At 43.8% G+C, this 17668-nt stretch overlaps 1 protein-coding gene across 2 annotated transcripts; it reads right to left on the reverse strand.

Moving 5' to 3' along the window:
* Positions 1-933: 933 nt before the first annotated feature.
* On the reverse strand, positions 934-14536 carry GPN1 (GPN-loop GTPase 1). Of its 2 annotated transcripts, none has more exons than XM_054383547.1 (14): positions 14435-14536; positions 14234-14327; positions 12110-12149; positions 10562-10628; positions 9945-9982; positions 9328-9406; positions 9132-9226; positions 7447-7492; positions 6403-6549; positions 4518-4600; positions 3403-3442; positions 2580-2714; positions 2035-2107; positions 934-1494 (listed from the first exon to the last, which is right to left on the reverse strand). In XM_054383547.1, the coding sequence occupies exons 1-14, from the start codon at positions 14534-14536 to the stop codon at positions 1406-1408; spliced, it is 1128 nt and encodes a 375-aa protein (XP_054239522.1). In that variant the 3' UTR covers positions 934-1405. The 2 variants fall into 2 exon arrangements, with proteins under 2 accessions (XP_054239522.1, XP_054239524.1); XM_054383549.1 differs by having other exon boundaries at positions 2035-2142; positions 2624-2714; positions 14435-14488.
* Positions 14537-17668: the final 3132 nt, after the last annotated feature.

Consider the following 17668-nt stretch of genomic DNA (forward strand, 5'->3'; position numbering starts at 1 on the left):
GGCACAGACATTTCAGCAGGGCCTGTTGTGACAGGACAAGAGGTGATGGTTTTAAACTAAAAGAGGGGAGATCAGACTAGAGAGAAGGAAGAACTTGTTTATGCTGAGGGTGGGGAGACACTGGCCCAGGTAGCCCAGAGAGATGGTAGATGCCCATACCTGGAGACATTTCAGAGCAAGTTGGATGGGGCTCTGAGCAACCTGATCTAACCCTCAATAGATGACCTTTAAAGGTCCCTTCCTACCCAAACCATTCTATGATTAACAATAAATGTATTATTTTATCCTCAGCAGAATGCTACAAAATCTTTCAGCTTTGTTTCTGCTAATACTTCCTACTAGGAGCAGCCTGGTTTATCTAGAGATGAAATTGCTGTACAGTTCTCTCCACTGACAAAGCCATGGGCAGATCACAGCTGGCAGCCAACAGCTGGTTGTCAAGTTTCCCTGCCCTGCCAGATACACTTTTAATATTCATAGAAACCGTTTTTCCACAAACCCACAGAACTTGTGCCAGCAGAGTCTGCTGCTAGATTGCCACTGAGAAATCTCTCCAGTCAGGCCACAGCATTGTGTAGAGGGAAAGAAAACAAGGATTCCCAGAGCTCAATGCCTGTAGCTCAGGTGCCTGCCAGGAAAGTATCAATCCATCTCCAGATTCTTGACTACATTCTACGTGAACACCCATCTACAGAAACTGTTATTTTACAGTACCTACAGGTACTTGCAGCCAACACATTTTGGTTCTCAGCCAAATCAAACCAAATTATTTTTACTTTCCCTCATGAGAATTTTGTTTAGTCAGAATCTTTCTAGCAGACATCTGTATGGTGTCTGTGTCATGTAATCAAGGTGAGCATCCATCATGTAATCAGCTGAGCATCCATGTGGATGGGCTGTAAGCACCTCAGAATAGTGACATGAAATCTCCTGCTATTAGCCACCACACATTTGTCAGTACATAAAATATATTTAATTAATCCCAAACCATCAAACACTAGATTGATGGAATCTCACACAGCTGAGATTTCACTTGTGTCCTGGCTGCACCAGACACCTGTCTGCACAAGGTGAACAGACTGCACTTTGGAAACCAGGAAGTACTCTAGATGCTAATGCTGTCACAGCTAAAAACCTGAGCTCCCAGCAGTCACACCTAAAGCACGTAGAACAAAACTAAGTGCTGTCTGGTTCCTTCAACTTCAGGAAGTCACTGTGGCAGATGGCCAAATGAACAGTCAGTTGGATACAAGACCTTAACTCACATGACCAACTGTTACTGCAGGAAGAAAGATACATCAGAGGAAGCTGTTCAGTTAGAAGACTTCATGCATGGTTCCTTGAAAGTTCCTTTACTTTTAACTCCATTACTGGAGATTCCAATTCCCCTCTCTTTCTGAAGGTCTCATTCATTCAGTTTGCTTCTCTGGTATTTCATCCGTGTCTCTTGCATAAAGTTTCTGAAGGCTGGTTCTTCGTGACTCTCCTCAGTAACTGGGGGGAAAAAAAAATCAGCACTGTTTCAACATTTGTGTTACTGAAGAAAGCTAGTCAGGGGAACACAAAGTCTACTTGATCTTCAACTTCATTACAGTACTAAAAAAATAAGTGATCCTATAAATCAATGGAACAGGGAAAGAATGAAGATTACGACTGTGAACTATGCTGGAGAAAAATGGCACACTAAGAACTCAGAAGACTACTCCAAGACCAGGAGTCACAGGAGGAGGGAAGAGAGCCAGGATCAGAAACTGTTAAGGCCAAAAAGATGATGAATCATACTGTGTGTTAATCAGGTTCAGAGGTTGCTGCATGTTCTAATTAAAAATAATTACTTGAATAGAGAATTTACAACTGAACTTCCACAAAGGTTGAAGTGATAGCAGATGGAGTTCTGCCACAGATTCAGACACCTCTAGGTGACTGAATGTTTGCTTGTTTTCTAGGTTAGTCAATCTGGTTAATGAAACACAGAGGGAGCTTCCTGACTAGACAGGCAGCTTTTAAATCAGATCAGATCTCTCAGCCCCTCACCTTCATGGTCAATGTCATCAGTATCACTCTCTCTCTCTTCTTCCTCATCAAGAGTTCCTCGTGTTAGGATCAGCTCAGAGGGACCCATTGCAGAAGCATCATCAGATCCTTGGAAGGAATAGAAATGGCTATATACAGATCAGCACACTGCACCTAAGTTACTTCCTGCCCTGACAATGTCTATTGTCACATCGACACAGCAATTAATGTCCATTCTAAAGGGATAGAAATGGCTTCTGGATTCCAAAGAAACAAGACAGACTGCATCAGAACCATGCTCAACCTCACATGTGGCAATGGCTAACCAGCAGCACAGCTTTCTCATGATTTGACTCTTTCACTTTTTCTGAAGTATATGATTACTTTTAGTACAGCTCCTGTTTTATGCAGCAGGGTTTCTTCTTATGCCTGTGTCTGAAAGGTAGAGGAACTAAGTCGGACCCATCCCACAGGAACAACTGCCCCACTCCTCATTCCTAAGAGCAAATGCTTTCATACTCTTGCTGTGGAGACAGAACAGCACTGTATGACTTCCCAAGGCAGACTTCAGACAACTTCTGCACTAAACTTAATCTTCCTAGTAAGGTACCTGCAAGGGTGTTGCCCTGCACACACACATTGCCCATGTCCTTCCACAAGTGTTCCAGCTGCTCTCTCTTTTGTTTATTTTGAGCTTGCTCCTGTAGGTACAAAGTTATATTAGGATTCTAAAACATCAGAAGAGTAACCTCACCCCATGCTGGCAGTCTGTCCCCAGCCAGAAAGCAGAAGGCAATAAGAAAGCCCTAAATTAGAAGGAGGGTTACTCAGAGCTTTCAGATAAATATGGAACACAACCTCCAGCATGATGGACTTCGGGAACATTTTCAACAGTATCAGGAAGCCAAACTTAGTGAAGTTGTGTCTGCAGAGAATTGTCCTTTGGACAGATGGGACTGAGGGAGAGCAAAGCCACTGATTCTGGCACTGCAGTTCAGTCTTTGTTATTAACTACGTCAAAAGAGTACACCTCACTGGTGCAGAAAGATACAGAGATATTCTCAACAGATCACTTTGGAAAGTAATTTTTAAAAACATATCTATCCTGAATGGAAGATACAAACATCTTCCCCAGCTATTTTCTCACACTTTGCCCATGTTAGCACTGAACCAGTGAGCAGCGTCCTTCACAAAACATCTTTGGTTTTGTGAAGATATGCTCTACCAAACCTAGGAAAGAAAGGCAGACGCTGACCTTCAGGACAGGATTTTTTGCACATTGCGTATGACTAGTAAATGGAAGGTTAGATCCTCCCATCACAGAGGCAGTTATGTGCGTTGTGACCCCAAGACACTCTGCATAGGTGTAGAACAGGTACAGCTACTCACCAGTGTCCTCCTCAGGCGCTCATATTCTGGACGATATTCTCTGAAAACATAAATAAAGAGTGCATGCAGTCTGAACTGATTGGTGATTTGCATGAAGGATGTTCTTAGAGCCTTGTTCTACCCTCAAAAAGTATTCTCTAGACTTTCATATTTGAAAGAGATTTCAGAAAGACTAATGCTATGTTTATCCACATGTGGTTCTGAAACCAATGGATGCAAAACAAGTGAATATACCTCACTGAAACAGCAAACACTTCTTGCCCTGTCTTGTTGGATAAAGAATTATACTAGCTTGAACACTTCCATCCAGAGATGGGGCATCCATCTCTGGGCAACCTGGTCAAGTGCCTCAGCACCCTCATCCTTCTTATATCAGTCTAAAACTAGCCCTCTTTCAACTTAGAAATGTTGTGCCTTGTCCTGTCACTACAGGCCTTGGTGAGAGGTCTCTCTCCATCTTTCATACAGGCCCCCTTTAAATACTGAAATGCCACAATTAGATCTCCCTGGTGCCTTCTCTTCTCCAGGCTGAACAACCCCAACTCGCACAGCCTGTCCTCACAGCAGAGAGGTTCCAGCCCTTGGATCATTTCTGTTGCTTCCTCTGAACCCACTCCAATAGGTCCATATCTCTCCTCTGTTAAGGACCTCAGAGCTGAAGCCAGCACTGCAGGTGAGGTCTCACCAGCATGGAGCAGAGGTGCAGAATCCCTTCCTGCTGCCCATGCTGCTGGGGATGCAGCCCAGGATACAATCACCTTTCTGGGCTGTGGATACACATAAATGAAACCTTCAGGGTTTTGTTACCTAGGCAACTACCCCAGAATAATTGTTATTTAGGAAAATTCCCCAGCACCTCCAAAGATCTCAGAGAGATATTGCAAGGGGTTGGGGCTGGGAATGAACAAATAATACCCTGTCCAGATTCTCCAAGTCCCATCACAGGAGAACCAACAAACTATGAAAGACCCATCTCAATAAGCCTGGAAGAACCCAGGGGTACATTGGCCTTGGCTGTGAGAAGTGAACATTCCTCAAATCAAAGGAGTGGGTGTATGAGCCAGTAGCTTCAGCAAGTGTTCACTGGGTCAGGGACAAAAGGCATCACATCTTACCTTTCATATTCATCTACTGCTTTAGCAAGCTGAACAAAAAAATCATCCAGTCCTGTGCCAAGCACTGCAGAAACACCAACCACCTGTAAGAGAAAACCACACCCCACAACTAAAGAACTAAGCTTTTAGGTAGCTCTTGTATGATCTGGAAAAGAAGTGGTATCTTAAAAAAAAAAAACAAACCATCAAACTCTAATTTCAAACAATAAGGGAATCTAATGATACCCATTTAACACTCACAATGGGACAAGGGTATGCAGTAATGCTTTCTCTACCTGCTGTTAATGTTTCCTGCATCTAGGTTTTGGCTGTAGGGGCCTTTTCGGTTGGTTGGTTTGGCTTCTTTTTTGGTTTGGTTTGGTTTGGTTTTTTTTCCCCTGGTTGGTTGGTTGATTGGTTTGGTTTGTCCCTCAGTCTTCTTACTTTCCCTCTTGCCTTCTCTATCTTACTTAAGAACCTGGATTTTCCTGTCTGGTTTAGACATTTTACCAGGACAGCCAAGGAGAAGAAACAGTTAAAAACCTGATTCTGCACCCATCCTTTTACCTCCAGTCTCAATACCCCACAAAAAGACAGCACAGACCACACGATGTCTGAACATGAGAAAGGGCAATTCAAAAGAAAGATCAGGTCCTACTTCTGTTTGCTTGGCTACTGTTACTCAAGTTCTCATTTCAAACCGAGTATTAAGTGGTCAGTATGACTGGTGCAATATCAGTGTACAAGAATTAAGAAGCCAACTAGACCACAAGAGCTGACCTTTTGCCTCTGAAGCTCTAATACTCTGTATTTAGCTGAAGCACATTTGAAAGGTACCCAGTCCAACCCCCAGAACAGCAGGAGATGGAGAATGTAGCCAGTTGCTATGGCTACATTCAAAATGCACATCTGCTTCTAATTTGAACTTGTCTCTCATTACACTTCTGGCCATTTGCTCTGCTTTAGTGCAATTATCTAAATATACCCTTACTTAAGACTATTACTAGCCAGTACTTGGTGACCCTTAGGAAGCTTACATCCTCTAATGAAAATTCTCCCTCTTTTTCATAAAAAAATGGGTCGTAACTGCACGCTTTCAAATGGAAGACTTTTTCCAACAGAGTCTTGCATTCTATCAATAGCACAGTAAATAAACAAGCATTAATCTAGGCACTGTACCAATATATATTAACATTTGCACTTTCATTGCACTTCTGAAGTAAAAGCTGCCTTCTACTCTCTAATCCTCTGTACATGTCCATCTGCCCAGTCTACTTCTCTAACAGGTATGAGATGCAGACCAACAGCTGATTAGTAGGTAAGGACTAGGAAGTCCATCAGCCCTGTATACAGCATCACTACAATCTGTTCTGAAATGCTGCATATTGTTCCAAAAAGGGTTAGTTTTGGGTTTTTTCCAGGCTAAACCATCATTATCCGTATGAATGGAATCACTTGTTCATTTCCACTGCCTTTTTTTTTTAATATCCATAAAGCCATTTGCTTGCTGTTCCTTAAGTGATGAAGAACAGTTAGTTGAACCCTTTTAGCACAGACTATGGAATCAGTAACATCCTCCAGTGTATAGTGTCTTCAGAACCTGAATGGATTTGTCCTTTCAAAACATAACTGGAGACTCCACAATTTCTCTGGACCATCTGTTCCAGTGTTCAATCAATGAAATTACAGTAATCCTTTCTTTCTCTTCTGTTTATAAACAATTTCACTTCATGTCCATTGCCTCTTGTCCTTTCACTGGGCACCACTGAAAAGAGCCTGCCTCTGTCTTCCTTACATCCTTCCATGGTGTATTTATACACATCAATATCCTCTTTGAGCTTTTTTTATCTCCAGGCCTTTGTGAGAGGTAGTAAAAAAAAAAAAAAAAAAAAAGGAAGATTCTTACCTTCAGTGAACTGTAAAATTCATCCAGCACTAAACTCATGGAACGAGTCAGGTTACTGACATAAGATGTCTCTTGATTCAGGGCATCCTGAAATGTCTCAAAGTCCTGCATCCACTCTACTGCAAAACTGTGGTCTATGATGTCAGTCTGGAAGAAGAGAAAATTTTCAGAAGTCATAATGATGGATTCTTAGCATTAGGCTGTTAAGTGGACAAACAAAAACTTTCTATTTTAAACTTACTTTCAAAGTGCTGATCTTTTAAAAAATACTTGGCCCTGATCTGAAGTCTTCCAAGCCCTGTTCACTATGTGAATATAGAAAGAGAAGACAGCTACCCACTCCTAGTTTTAAGAAGACATGTTTAAGGAAACAATTAAAAGTCTAAAGGCTTCTATGGTTTACTGGAAAGGGGCATGCAAAACCTGCATATTGTACAGAAGAGTTTAAGCTGTAAAGACTAGATTATATGACCGAGGCTAGACAAGAACAGTCATCACTGAAGACCTCATCCCTTCTTGATTGGCTTGAGGGTTGGCAGAGACAGGGAGACATTTCTACCTGGGGTGACAGCCTAAGATCTATATAAAACAGATCTCCCCAAAGTAAAATCCATGCAAAAAGTAGCTGGGCTCTGATGTGAAGTTACCATCTAAGCTCAGTGTAGGAAAATGGACACAGAGGAAATGGTTCCATAATTATTAGTTGTTCTGAAGAATCAGGGGATTCTAAAAGTAATTCAGTAATGAACTTAACCCTTACATTAAAAAGTTAAGTTTCCTTAAAGCCAAGGGTTAAGGTGCAAAAATGTTCAAATAGTCAACATCATCTGTAACATGAACACTGGGGTGTAACTGCCCATCCCCAATTCCTGTGCATTTGTACACCAGACCAAGGACTCCTTTTGGATCTGGTTTCAGCCTGCAGCTCCCACCATGCCTCTTTTCTACAAAATCTATTATTGCAGTAAGACAAAGACACTACAGCAAAGCAAGCCAAACAGAACAATGTTCCAGCAGGACACAGAAACCACAGCCTTAACTTACTTTGTTCATGACAACAATGAAAGGCAGTTTTGTCTTGTACAGGATACTGGGGAGGAGCATTAAACAGAAAAAAAAAAAACCACACATTGAAAACTAGATTAAATATCACTAGACAAATTAAGCATAAGGCAGGTAAGACTTGTATGAAACTGAACATGTTTGAGTTCAAAACATAATTATTTTCCTCCACATCAACTGGAAAGTAATTTCCACCCAGACCTTGATTACCATACCTGAACAAAACATGCCCAGTTATTTCGATGGCTATTTTCTGTGACTCTCAGATCATGGTGTTTTTCATAATTATTTTGACTCAAACTGAGCCAAACTACTTGTGAACTAAGCAATCAATTCAAATAACTCAACTACAAAGCAAAACTACCCTGAATCATACATATAATTTCATTGTGTGTATTCTAGTAGCTTTTGCTCAACAGTGATGTCAGAAAACGCAGCACATAGTAACGTATTTTTGTTTTACTCCTGTCACAGTGATAGAGCTTTTGACCTTGCTACAGGGATTGACAGGTTTTATGAAAACGTCTTATCAACATTTACCATAGATTGGGACAGCTTTAGATATGCTGATCTTTACACTGGCATCCTTTTCCTGGTCTAACATGACAGAAAGCAGGTAAATCCATGCATGAGGATTTATCTCCATTAATCAAGAGCTCCATGCTATGCTAAGCTCCAAACAAATCTTGAAGAATCACTGGAAGTGTCAACAATATTAAAAAAAAAATACAATAGTACGTGTTTACAAAAAGGAGCTTAAAGTAGGCTGCCTTAGATACATGAATTTATAAGCAACAGGCAATGTGTTAGATGTGATGTAACCAGCCTTCATCATGCTACAGTCTCAAGGATTATTTCATGCTTTCAGCGGGAGTTTTGACTCAGTGATGTCCAGATGTCCACTGGCAGCTCAATCTTTTTGCTTAGCCAATGGAAAAACCACAAAGACAGAATAACTAAAACAGCAGATTACATAAATATGAGGCATGTGAATGTGAGTCTGCAGCCCAGAAGCCAACTGTCTCTTGAGCTGTATCCCCGGTAGCATGGCCAGCAGGTTGAAGGAGGGATTCTGCACCTCTGCTCTGCTCTGGTGAGAGCTCCACCTGCAGAGCTGTGGCCAGCTCTGGAGTCCTCAAGCACTGAAGAGACACGGATCTGTTGGATCATGTCCAGAGGAGGCCACAACAGTAATCTAAGGGCTGGAACCCTCTGCTTCAAGGACAGGTTGAGAAAGATGGGGTTGTTCAGCCTGAAGAAGTGAAGGCTCCAAGGAGACTATGGCAGCCTCTCAGTTCTTAAAGAGGGCTTATAAGAAAGATAGAAACAGACTTTTCACCAAGGCTTTCAGTGACAGAACAAAGGACAACAATTTTAAACCAAAAGAGGAGAGATTTAGATTGTACATAAGAAATAAATACTTTACAATGAGTGTGCTGAGGCACTGGAGCAGGCTGCCCTATAACTCTAAGTGTTCAAGGTCAAGTTGGACAGCCTTTGAGCAACCTGGTTTAGTTGAAGATGTCCCCTCCCCTGGCAAGGGAAGTTAGAGCTGATGATCTTTGAAGGTCCCTTCCAACTCAAACCATTCCATAATTTCCCTCCAAACTAAGTATCAAAGAGACACAGCAAACCAAGTAGATGACTACATTTTCAGCTTTTCTTACCTGCAGGCATACAGCATATTGGACATAAAGGTGATAGGGTTAGTACTGCGAGAGGTGTCCATCACATAAACAACAACTGAAGGAAAAGAGGAAGCCTGGAAACACAAAGTAGAAGATAACTTTAGTTAAAAGTACATTCTGCTCAACAGCCACTTCTGTCACAGCCTCACTGTGAAGACACATAGAGGACACTTACCAAGGCTTCTGTTATGATTGTTCCTGATGCTGACCAGGTGAATACCTCAATTTGCCCTGGTGTGTCAATAATAACATACCTGGCAAGATGTCATCACCAACAAACAATAAGGGAAAATTAGTTAAGCACAAGGTCTTACTCTGACTAATTAGAACAAGCACATAATGGTGAACCACGCAATTATTCTGACACAGATCGAAAAAGCTTCTCCAAAACAGTGACAAGATTTATGGGCATGCCTGAAATTTCCTGTGTGAATTTTCTTATCTAAGAAGCATGTATTCTCTTCTGATTCTACTACAGTTGAAGGCTTCATTTTGACAGACAGTACTGCAGACTCTTCAGAAGAGGAATTAATTGTTGCCTATTTGAACAGTGCATGAGAAAAATTGACAGTGTAAAGAAAGGCAAGAAAAGCATAACTGGAACCAGCAGACATTTCTCTGACACATCTGAAGAAAGCCTAGTTCATCTGTTCTAATTCTGTGCCCTTGTCCACACAAAATTTATACCAAGGACAAAAAACAACTAGAAAATATGCAGAGAACCTTTTAAGGATTACACATGAGTTTTCCAAATTGATCCCAGAAAAGCAGAACTGGGCAGAATGTACTCACTTGGATGCGTTTTGTCTTTTTTCAATAAACTTCATCACCTGATTGAAAAAGAAGTAGCATACATTGCATTTAGGCTCACAACAGGAAACTTTCATTATCACTTCATAAAAGAAACTGCATTATCTTGCACAGCTGCCTCTATGTATCCAGAGAAGATTAAAAGTCTCTAAGCTTTCAATGTGTGAAAATGCCCTGCTAAGGACAGGTGGGTAACACTCACATGTTCCCATCCCAGCACTGATTATGATTTAAGAGAGTAACCAGTAATCAAATAACTCATCTCCAGAAGCAAGCTTCCCTCAGCACATTCATGTGGAAGATTTTATAGTAAACATTGTGCAACAGAACAGTTATGTACAAAGACTAAAGGATGCTCTCTACATATGGCTTCTAAATTTTACTTTTAAAAAAGCTGAAAATCTGAACTCTCTAAAATGAAAGCTGATGCACTTTGGCTGCTTTGGAAAACGCACGGTTTGCATGGAGAATACTCCAACTCCAGGGAACTATTAAGAGAGTGACCAAACACAATGGCTCCTGAGACTCCAAACACACAAGCCCCACAGTCTCCCAGCAAAGTCTTTGTAGCATAGTATTACAGAGGAACCATCTTGTACCTGATCAAATCTTGTAGCAAAGAGATTGAGAGAGGTCACAATTCCACCATTTGGGCCCAGCCCATATCTGGACACTTCATTTAGGAAAGATGACTAGTCAGAGCACAGAAGGCTTCTTTTTCAGTGGAGACAACAGCTGGCCACATACAATGCACGCCAGATACCTTGCAGCAAGAGACAACACCCCTCACACACAATTAATTCTTCTAAGTGATGCAGTAGTAGCATGACAAACACGAAGTGGTCTCTCACTTGTGACTGACCATAGGAGAAGGGGCTGTGCCATGGCATCTCCCTGCCATTATTCCAGCATTACCATCCCGGACAAAGAGAAGATGTACCTGTGTGTATACATCAAAGCCATTTCTGTCTTCTCAAAAAGATTTAAAACACAACCAGTAACTCAGAATTTAACAGCACCCTGAACACATTTGACTTTAACAACTTATGCTCCAAAAGATAATTAAAAAGATTTTCTGCACAAAGAAATTCTAGCATAACTTAGATGACACTGGGAATGAATGATGACAAGATAATACAAGAGTGAGCTTAAAGGTGAACATTTCAAAATCCTTTTTAAGGCAAACATATCTGTGTACTAATGAGGAAAGAATCTTTTTTTTTTTTAAACTGCATAAGAGCCAGTCCTGATCCATCAGTACATGCTGTCTTCTAGGGCAACTGTTCTTGATATCCAAACATGAGGCCAGGCACCCTCCTTAAGCACTACTTAATGAGATACTGTAACCCCAGCAATGGTAAACAAACACAGTAAAGAAAAATCACACACCTACACACCAAACTGCAATTTATACTTAGCTAGTTTGCTGCTAACTCCAAATAAGACAACCTAAATCAAGAATCCATCCCCCTATGATCTTTATTCTTATCTAAAATATTAATCTTAAGAGCTCTATTAGCACGTCTATCCCAACAACTACAACTGTGTATTACCTTCATCTGCACAAGCCATTACTCAGGAGACAAAGGACCACCATACCCCTCTGGAAGTGCCATCACTTCAGAGTTAACACAACTGAACTACAATCAGCAAGATGCTGTGCAGCAAGAGCCAACAGTCCAATGTCTCTGAGTTCAGAAAGACAACAGCGGTTTGATTATGGTCAAACAAGGTGGGAATACAGGCCAATAGGAATTTGAGTATTTGTTTGTAACAAAATTTGACATGTTACAACAGGGGCGAGAGCGTGCTGGCTTCCACAGAGCATGATGCAAGCTCTTTGAAAGAATAACAGGAAAAAAAAAATGGGAGCAAAGTGCCTACTATTTGTATAAATGTACTATCAGGCAGAATCACTTAGGATAAAATCACATAGGATGAAATAACCTAGAGAGTACCAAATCTTGCAGAGTATGTTCCTAACTTCACCAGACATCCATAGTGAAAAACTTGATCTTCATGGAACGTTCTCCATCACTGCAAGCCCTGATACCTCCTGCCCCCTGCACTGTGGTGTGCAGAACTGACAGTTTACTGCTACAAAACCTGAGATTTAAAATATCATTATTTAGACAAAAAAAGGATACTGTTTCATGACTTCTTTGTACTTCACAGTGTCCCTGATATCTAGAGGAGAAAGACATATAAATACCTTTAGGATATCAGTTATAAAATATTCTTCTCCATCAATTTGCTGATAGGTGAAAGCTCTTCTTTTTCTAGCAAGTCTTCTGTCTCAGTAACAGATCTAGCACCACTGAGAAAACATCTCCCACGTAGAATAAACAAGATCCAACAGATCAGCTATGCTTTCAACAAACACAAAACCTCATTTATTCATCTGAGACCCCAGCATTTCAGGTAGTTAGCAATAACTGCTTCTGCAGAATTTTATTGTCCAATGATCAGCATCAGTTACTGAAGAATAGACAGCTAACTGTATTATTAGAGATCAAGCACTGGAACAGATACTCTAATTACTCATCCGACTTATTGTGACCTTATTGTGGCCTTTCAATATCTGAAGGGGCCTACAAGAAAGCTGGGGAGGGACATTTTAGGCTATCAGGTAGTGATAGGACTAGGGGGAATGGAATAAAGCTGGAAGTGGGGAGATTCGGGCTGGAAGTGAGGAAGAAATTCTTCACCATGAGAGTGGTGAGAGCCTGGAATAGGTTGTCCAGGGAGGTGGTTGGGGCCCCATCCCTGGAGGTGTTTAAGGCCAGGCTGGATGAGGCTGGTGTGAGGTGCCCCTGCCCATGGCATGGGGGTTGGAACTAGATGATCTTTGTGGTCCCTTCCAACCCTGATTCTATGATTCTATGACTTCACTAGAACAACTTGGGTATCCACATTGCCTCTGCAGATGCAGGCTGACTTTATAAAGTTTAAAAGCCAGGACACTCACAAACCTAATGACTGGTAAGTCCTGTGGAATGGCTAAACCTAAGATCTGTTTTATTCTTAAGGTCTTCTCTCTAAAATGCATGTCTTTTACAGTGCTTTAAAGAAGTTATTTGGAGGCACATATGGCTGCTAAATGGCTCTGCATGTAGGAAACCAAATCAAATCTATTGATACATTCACTGCTGACAAAGAAAAAAAAAGCCACAAGAATTCAAATATCAAATCATACCAGATGTTGTAAAAAAAAATGTACAAACCTGACAGAAGAATAGCGTGGTGCTAAAAATTCACGTTAAAGACTGATAGCAGAAAGGAGTTAACTTTTAAAAAACAAATTAACTCATAGATTCATAGAATGGTTTGGGTTGGAAGGGATCTTGAAGATCATCTAGTGCCAACCCCCCTGCCATGGGTAGAGACACTTCCCACTAAAACCAGGCTGGTCAAGGCCTCATCCAGCTTGGCCTTGAACACCTCCAGGGAAAGGGCGTCCACGACCTCCCTGGGCAACTTGTTCTGATGTTTCACCACTCTCACTGTAAAGAATTTCCTCTTAATACATATAATCCAGACATAGTCTAAAGGTCACAACATTAATAGATGAGGGGCGAGCAACTGATGTCATTTACCTGGACCTGAGCAAAGCCTTCAACACTGTCCCACACCACATCCTGGTCTCCAAACTGGTGACACATGGGTTTGATGGGTGGTCCACGAGATGGATAAAGAACTGGCTTGATGGCCACACCCAAAGAGTGGCTGTCAATGGCTCCGTGTCCCAGTGGAGGCCAGTGACAAGCAGAGTCCCTCAGGGATCAGTCCTGGGACCAGCCTTGTTCAACATCTTTGTCGGTGACATGGACAGAGGCATTGAGTGCACCCTCAGCAAGTTTGCTGATGACACCAATCTGTGTGGTGCAGCACATCACAGATTCTAAATCTGCCCTCCTCAAGCTTCAATCCATTCCTTCTCCTCCAATCACTACAAGTCCTTGTAAAAAGTCCCTTCCACGCTTTCTTGTAGGCCCTTTTCAGGTACAGGAAAGCTGCTATAAGGTCTCTCCATAGCCTTGAAATCTTTCTTATGTTGGGACCTGGAGTATCTTAAAGGGCCTACAAGCAACCCAGCCTCACTTAACCCCCACCCTTGTCCCGCTTCCCCGGAACACCGGAAAGCTGCACACCTAAATGGGTTGATTTATGGCAAACCAGACATGCTCCCGGCTGCCGAGTCCCTCCGACCCGGGACTCCCTCCCCCTCCCTTCCTCACACCGGCCCGTCCCGGGGCCCGGTCGGGACTCACCGATGTTGGCAGGAAAGGGCAGGTCGTGCACGGCGGGGTCCAAGTTGATCACGTACGGAGGGCAGCGCTGCCCGTGCAGGTGGGCCGTGAGGCGCTATGGGAACACGAAGAAGCGTCAGGCCCCGCCGGACACGGGGGAGAGACAGGAGACCAGCAGCTACACACAGCAACCCCGCCTTGTCCCCTTCCGCCGCTCCTCACCTGCACGAAGGTGGTTTTCCCGGAGCCCGCCATGCCCAGCACCAGCACGCACACCGGAGCGCCCGGCGGCGGCACTCCGCTCGCTGCTGTTGCTGCCGCCATCTTCCCAGCACCCTCTTGTCCATCCGGGGCGCGGAGAGGGCGGCGGCGGGGCGGACTCAGAGCGCCCCGCCATGATGCGCTAGGAGCCCGTCTGTTGTTCTGCTGCCATCGACCGAGTACGCGCAGCGGGCTTCGCACGCTGAGCAGCCCAGTCGGGCCTGGGGGGCAAGCGGGAGCCCCTCCCCGCCTCGAGGCTCGGGGCTCGGGGTTCGGGGGAGGCCGGAAGCGGCCAGACGCGACCGGGCGGACGCGCGGGCGGGCGGGGTGCGTGCTGACGTGGCGGTGGCCGCACCATGCGGGGCGGCGACAGCTCGGTGAGTGCCCACGGTCCTCGCCAACGACTTCTGCCCTGGGGGCGAGGGGGACGCACGGGGCTGAAAGCCACCGCGAGATGGGATCCGCCGTCGGGGTGTCGGGAGCGGCCCGGCGATGGCGGTGCAGTCGCGGTGGGACTTGTGTTTTGCCCCGGGCGCTCGGTGGGTTCGGGACTGGAAAGAGATGAGAGGGCTCCCGACCCAGTGCGGCCTGACTGGATGAGCGGCTCCGGTCTGTTCGTCGTCGGCTGGGCCCTGTACCCGGGCGAGCGGCGAGAGGAACCCGTGCTGGGGCGGCGGGAACTCCGGCTTCCGGTTTGAAGGCCTGGTCCTTTCACTGGTGGGCGGCAGCGGCGAGGCCCGCGGGAGAGCGGGACCAGCATCTCCGCGGCTGAGAGCCGGGAGGGAGCTCGAGCAGCGCGCTGCTGGACCCGGCGCCCACCGTGCTGGAGCCCGGAGTCCGTGAGGTAGCGGTGGTGAGGCCCTGGAGCAGGTTGTATGGAGAGGTTGTTGGATGCCTCTTCCTTGTAGTGCTCGAGGCCGGGTCGGACGGGGAGAGGTTGGCACTACATGATCTTATGGTCTCTTCCTGCCAAACCATTCAATATTTCTAAAGTATGCAGGTAGAAATGGGAACGTGGGACTGAAAGAAGGAGTTCGTCAAAGCGTGCTGAGCCACCAGCTTTGGGTATTTTCTCTAGAGGACAGGGACTGTCATGGCAGTGCAGGAAACTTGGTGCTTCCACTGGCACCTCTCCCCTGTAGCTGCAGGACACGCTCACTGGTAGTTACAACATCCCTCTCCTGATCTCAGAGTTTTTAAACACCATCTTCCCAGACGCGTTGCTGTGGAGCAGCCTGTCTCCAGCTGTATTCCAGGCCACGAGGAGCATCCCACGGTCCCTAGGAGGCAGAAATGGCCCCCTCACAAAGGAAGTTTCTCAATCTTTCAAGGCTCCAGGCCAGTTTCTTTTTTTTTCTAACCTTTGCAAGGAAGTTGGCCGTTTTGTCTCTATTTGCCCAGCCCTCACACCTTCAAGTATACATTAGATCTGTTTTCTTAGTGGAAAGTACACCATCTAAACAAAAAAACTTCAAAACTTAAGCACCTTTTTCATTAGGTGTTTCATTCATGATTGCTATTGTCAGCTTCTCAGGAATGAAGGCTGGACAGATCATCATTACTCTCCTTTTTTTTTTTATTACAGGTCCTTTCTGCAGCCTAAATATTTTGTGCTAATTTTCACTTCTATGCAAAACTAGTTCTAAAAAAAAAGTCTTAAAACATATGCCATGTTTGGCAGTCATCTAGGTTCTTATGATCATAGATTAGGCCAGCTAATTGCAGCATAATAGTTGCCTACTTCTTTGTTTTTATTGTTAAAACTTCACAAGCCTGTTTTTTCTTGCTGTTCCTCAGTGAGGTTTCTCCAGGTTTCTGATGCAAGGCTTTCCCAGGCACTTGTGTGTGCCCTACTGGATGTGTATGAATCAAAATTATCCAAACAGAAACAAGATAAGGTTGTGAAGTCATCAGCAGTGAATTTCACTCCTGGTTTCCTGTCCTTTCCATGCAAGGAGGAGAGTGGGGCTGAAGGCCCAAGGAGTGTCTGATGTTTCATGGCCACAGTTTAAGGACTCATTTGGTTGATGTCAGTGCCTGCCACAGTGCCTGATCTTAGCTGGTGGTCAGGGTGTCCCTCACTGACTATGGTCCTGAACAGCGTTAACTGCTGCTTGTGCCTACACATATATTATATGGCAAGAGCATAAAAGACAGGGTGAAGTTAAGGGGGTTTTAGTGCATTCTTTTTAGTGGTGAATTCCTTTTGCCTTGAAGCTCCTTATTCCCTGGTTTTGATACAGCATCTGAAGTGTCTCATCATCTCCTACTGACAGGTCATCACATTTTTGTGAATTCTTCAGATTTCTCCATATCCCTGTTTGCTGTTTTCCCCAGATAATGTGTAGCATTTTTGTTCTGATAACTACAGCACTTCGTGGCATGGTCTAGTTGACAGTGTGTGGTACATTTTTATATAAAAGAGATAGGTAATTTATCTATAATGTTTTGGGTTTTTTTTTTCTCCCAGTTTCTTAGCCAGTTCTGATAGATGACAAAATACCATCTCCATTCCTAAGTTTCAGTTTGTTGTTTCATAGTACTTCCAGTGGGCAATGATTTTCTAGTCTATATAACCAAGATTTTTGCCCTGGGTGAAGAACAACATTGAGTCATTGCTAGTATCTTTCCAGTGGTGCCCAGCAATAGGACAAGGGGTCACAAGCACAAATTGTAACCAAGAAGGTTCCTCCTGAACATAAGGAAAAGACTTTTCCTGTGAGGATGTTGAAGCACTGGACCAGGCTGCCTAGAGAGGTTGTGGAGTCTCCTTCTCTGGAGAGATTCCAAAGCTGTCTAGACAGAATCATGGGCAACCTGCTGTGGTGACCCTGCTTTAGCTGGTGTCAGGGATTGGACTAGATGATCCCCGGGAGTCCCTTCCATCCCTGTGCTGGGATTTGGTGATTCTGTGATTTGGAAGAAGGTGATGAACGATTGTCCACATACTAGGCATAATGTACAGCAAATGAGTTGTTTATCCTGGCTTGCAAATGCCACTGGTATCTGTTAAATTACATGTCCTCAGAGAAGTGTAAGAAGCAGTAATTGACAAAGAATTATTGTTAAATAATAACAATTCTGTGATGTGGATAAGGCAAAAATCTGGGCAGCTAATGGAGCATGGCAAAATAGTTGAGATTTTTTTTAATCTCTTGTAAGGTTATAAGAGAAACTAGAGAGAACTTGGCATGG

The sequence above is a fragment of the Indicator indicator genome, chromosome 9, assembly GCF_027791375.1.
Source record: "Indicator indicator isolate 239-I01 chromosome 9, UM_Iind_1.1, whole genome shotgun sequence".
Classification (NCBI taxonomy): domain Eukaryota; kingdom Metazoa; phylum Chordata; class Aves; order Piciformes; family Indicatoridae; genus Indicator; species Indicator indicator.

Excerpts from the sequence above, each read along its gene's own strand:
- GPN1 (XM_054383547.1), bottom strand. The coding sequence starts at position 14,536 with ATGGCGGCAGCAACAGCAGCGAGCGGAGTGCCGCCGCCGGGCGCTCCG. Across the intron at positions 10,629-12,109 it reads TACAAAGAAGTCATGAAACA|ATATGGGCTGGGCCCAAATG; the intron begins GTATCCTTTTTT and ends TGAAGTGTCCAG. Across the intron at positions 9,407-9,944 it reads AAAAGACAAAACGCATCCAA|GTATGTTATTATTGACACAC; the intron begins GTGAGTACATTC and ends ACATCTTGCCAG.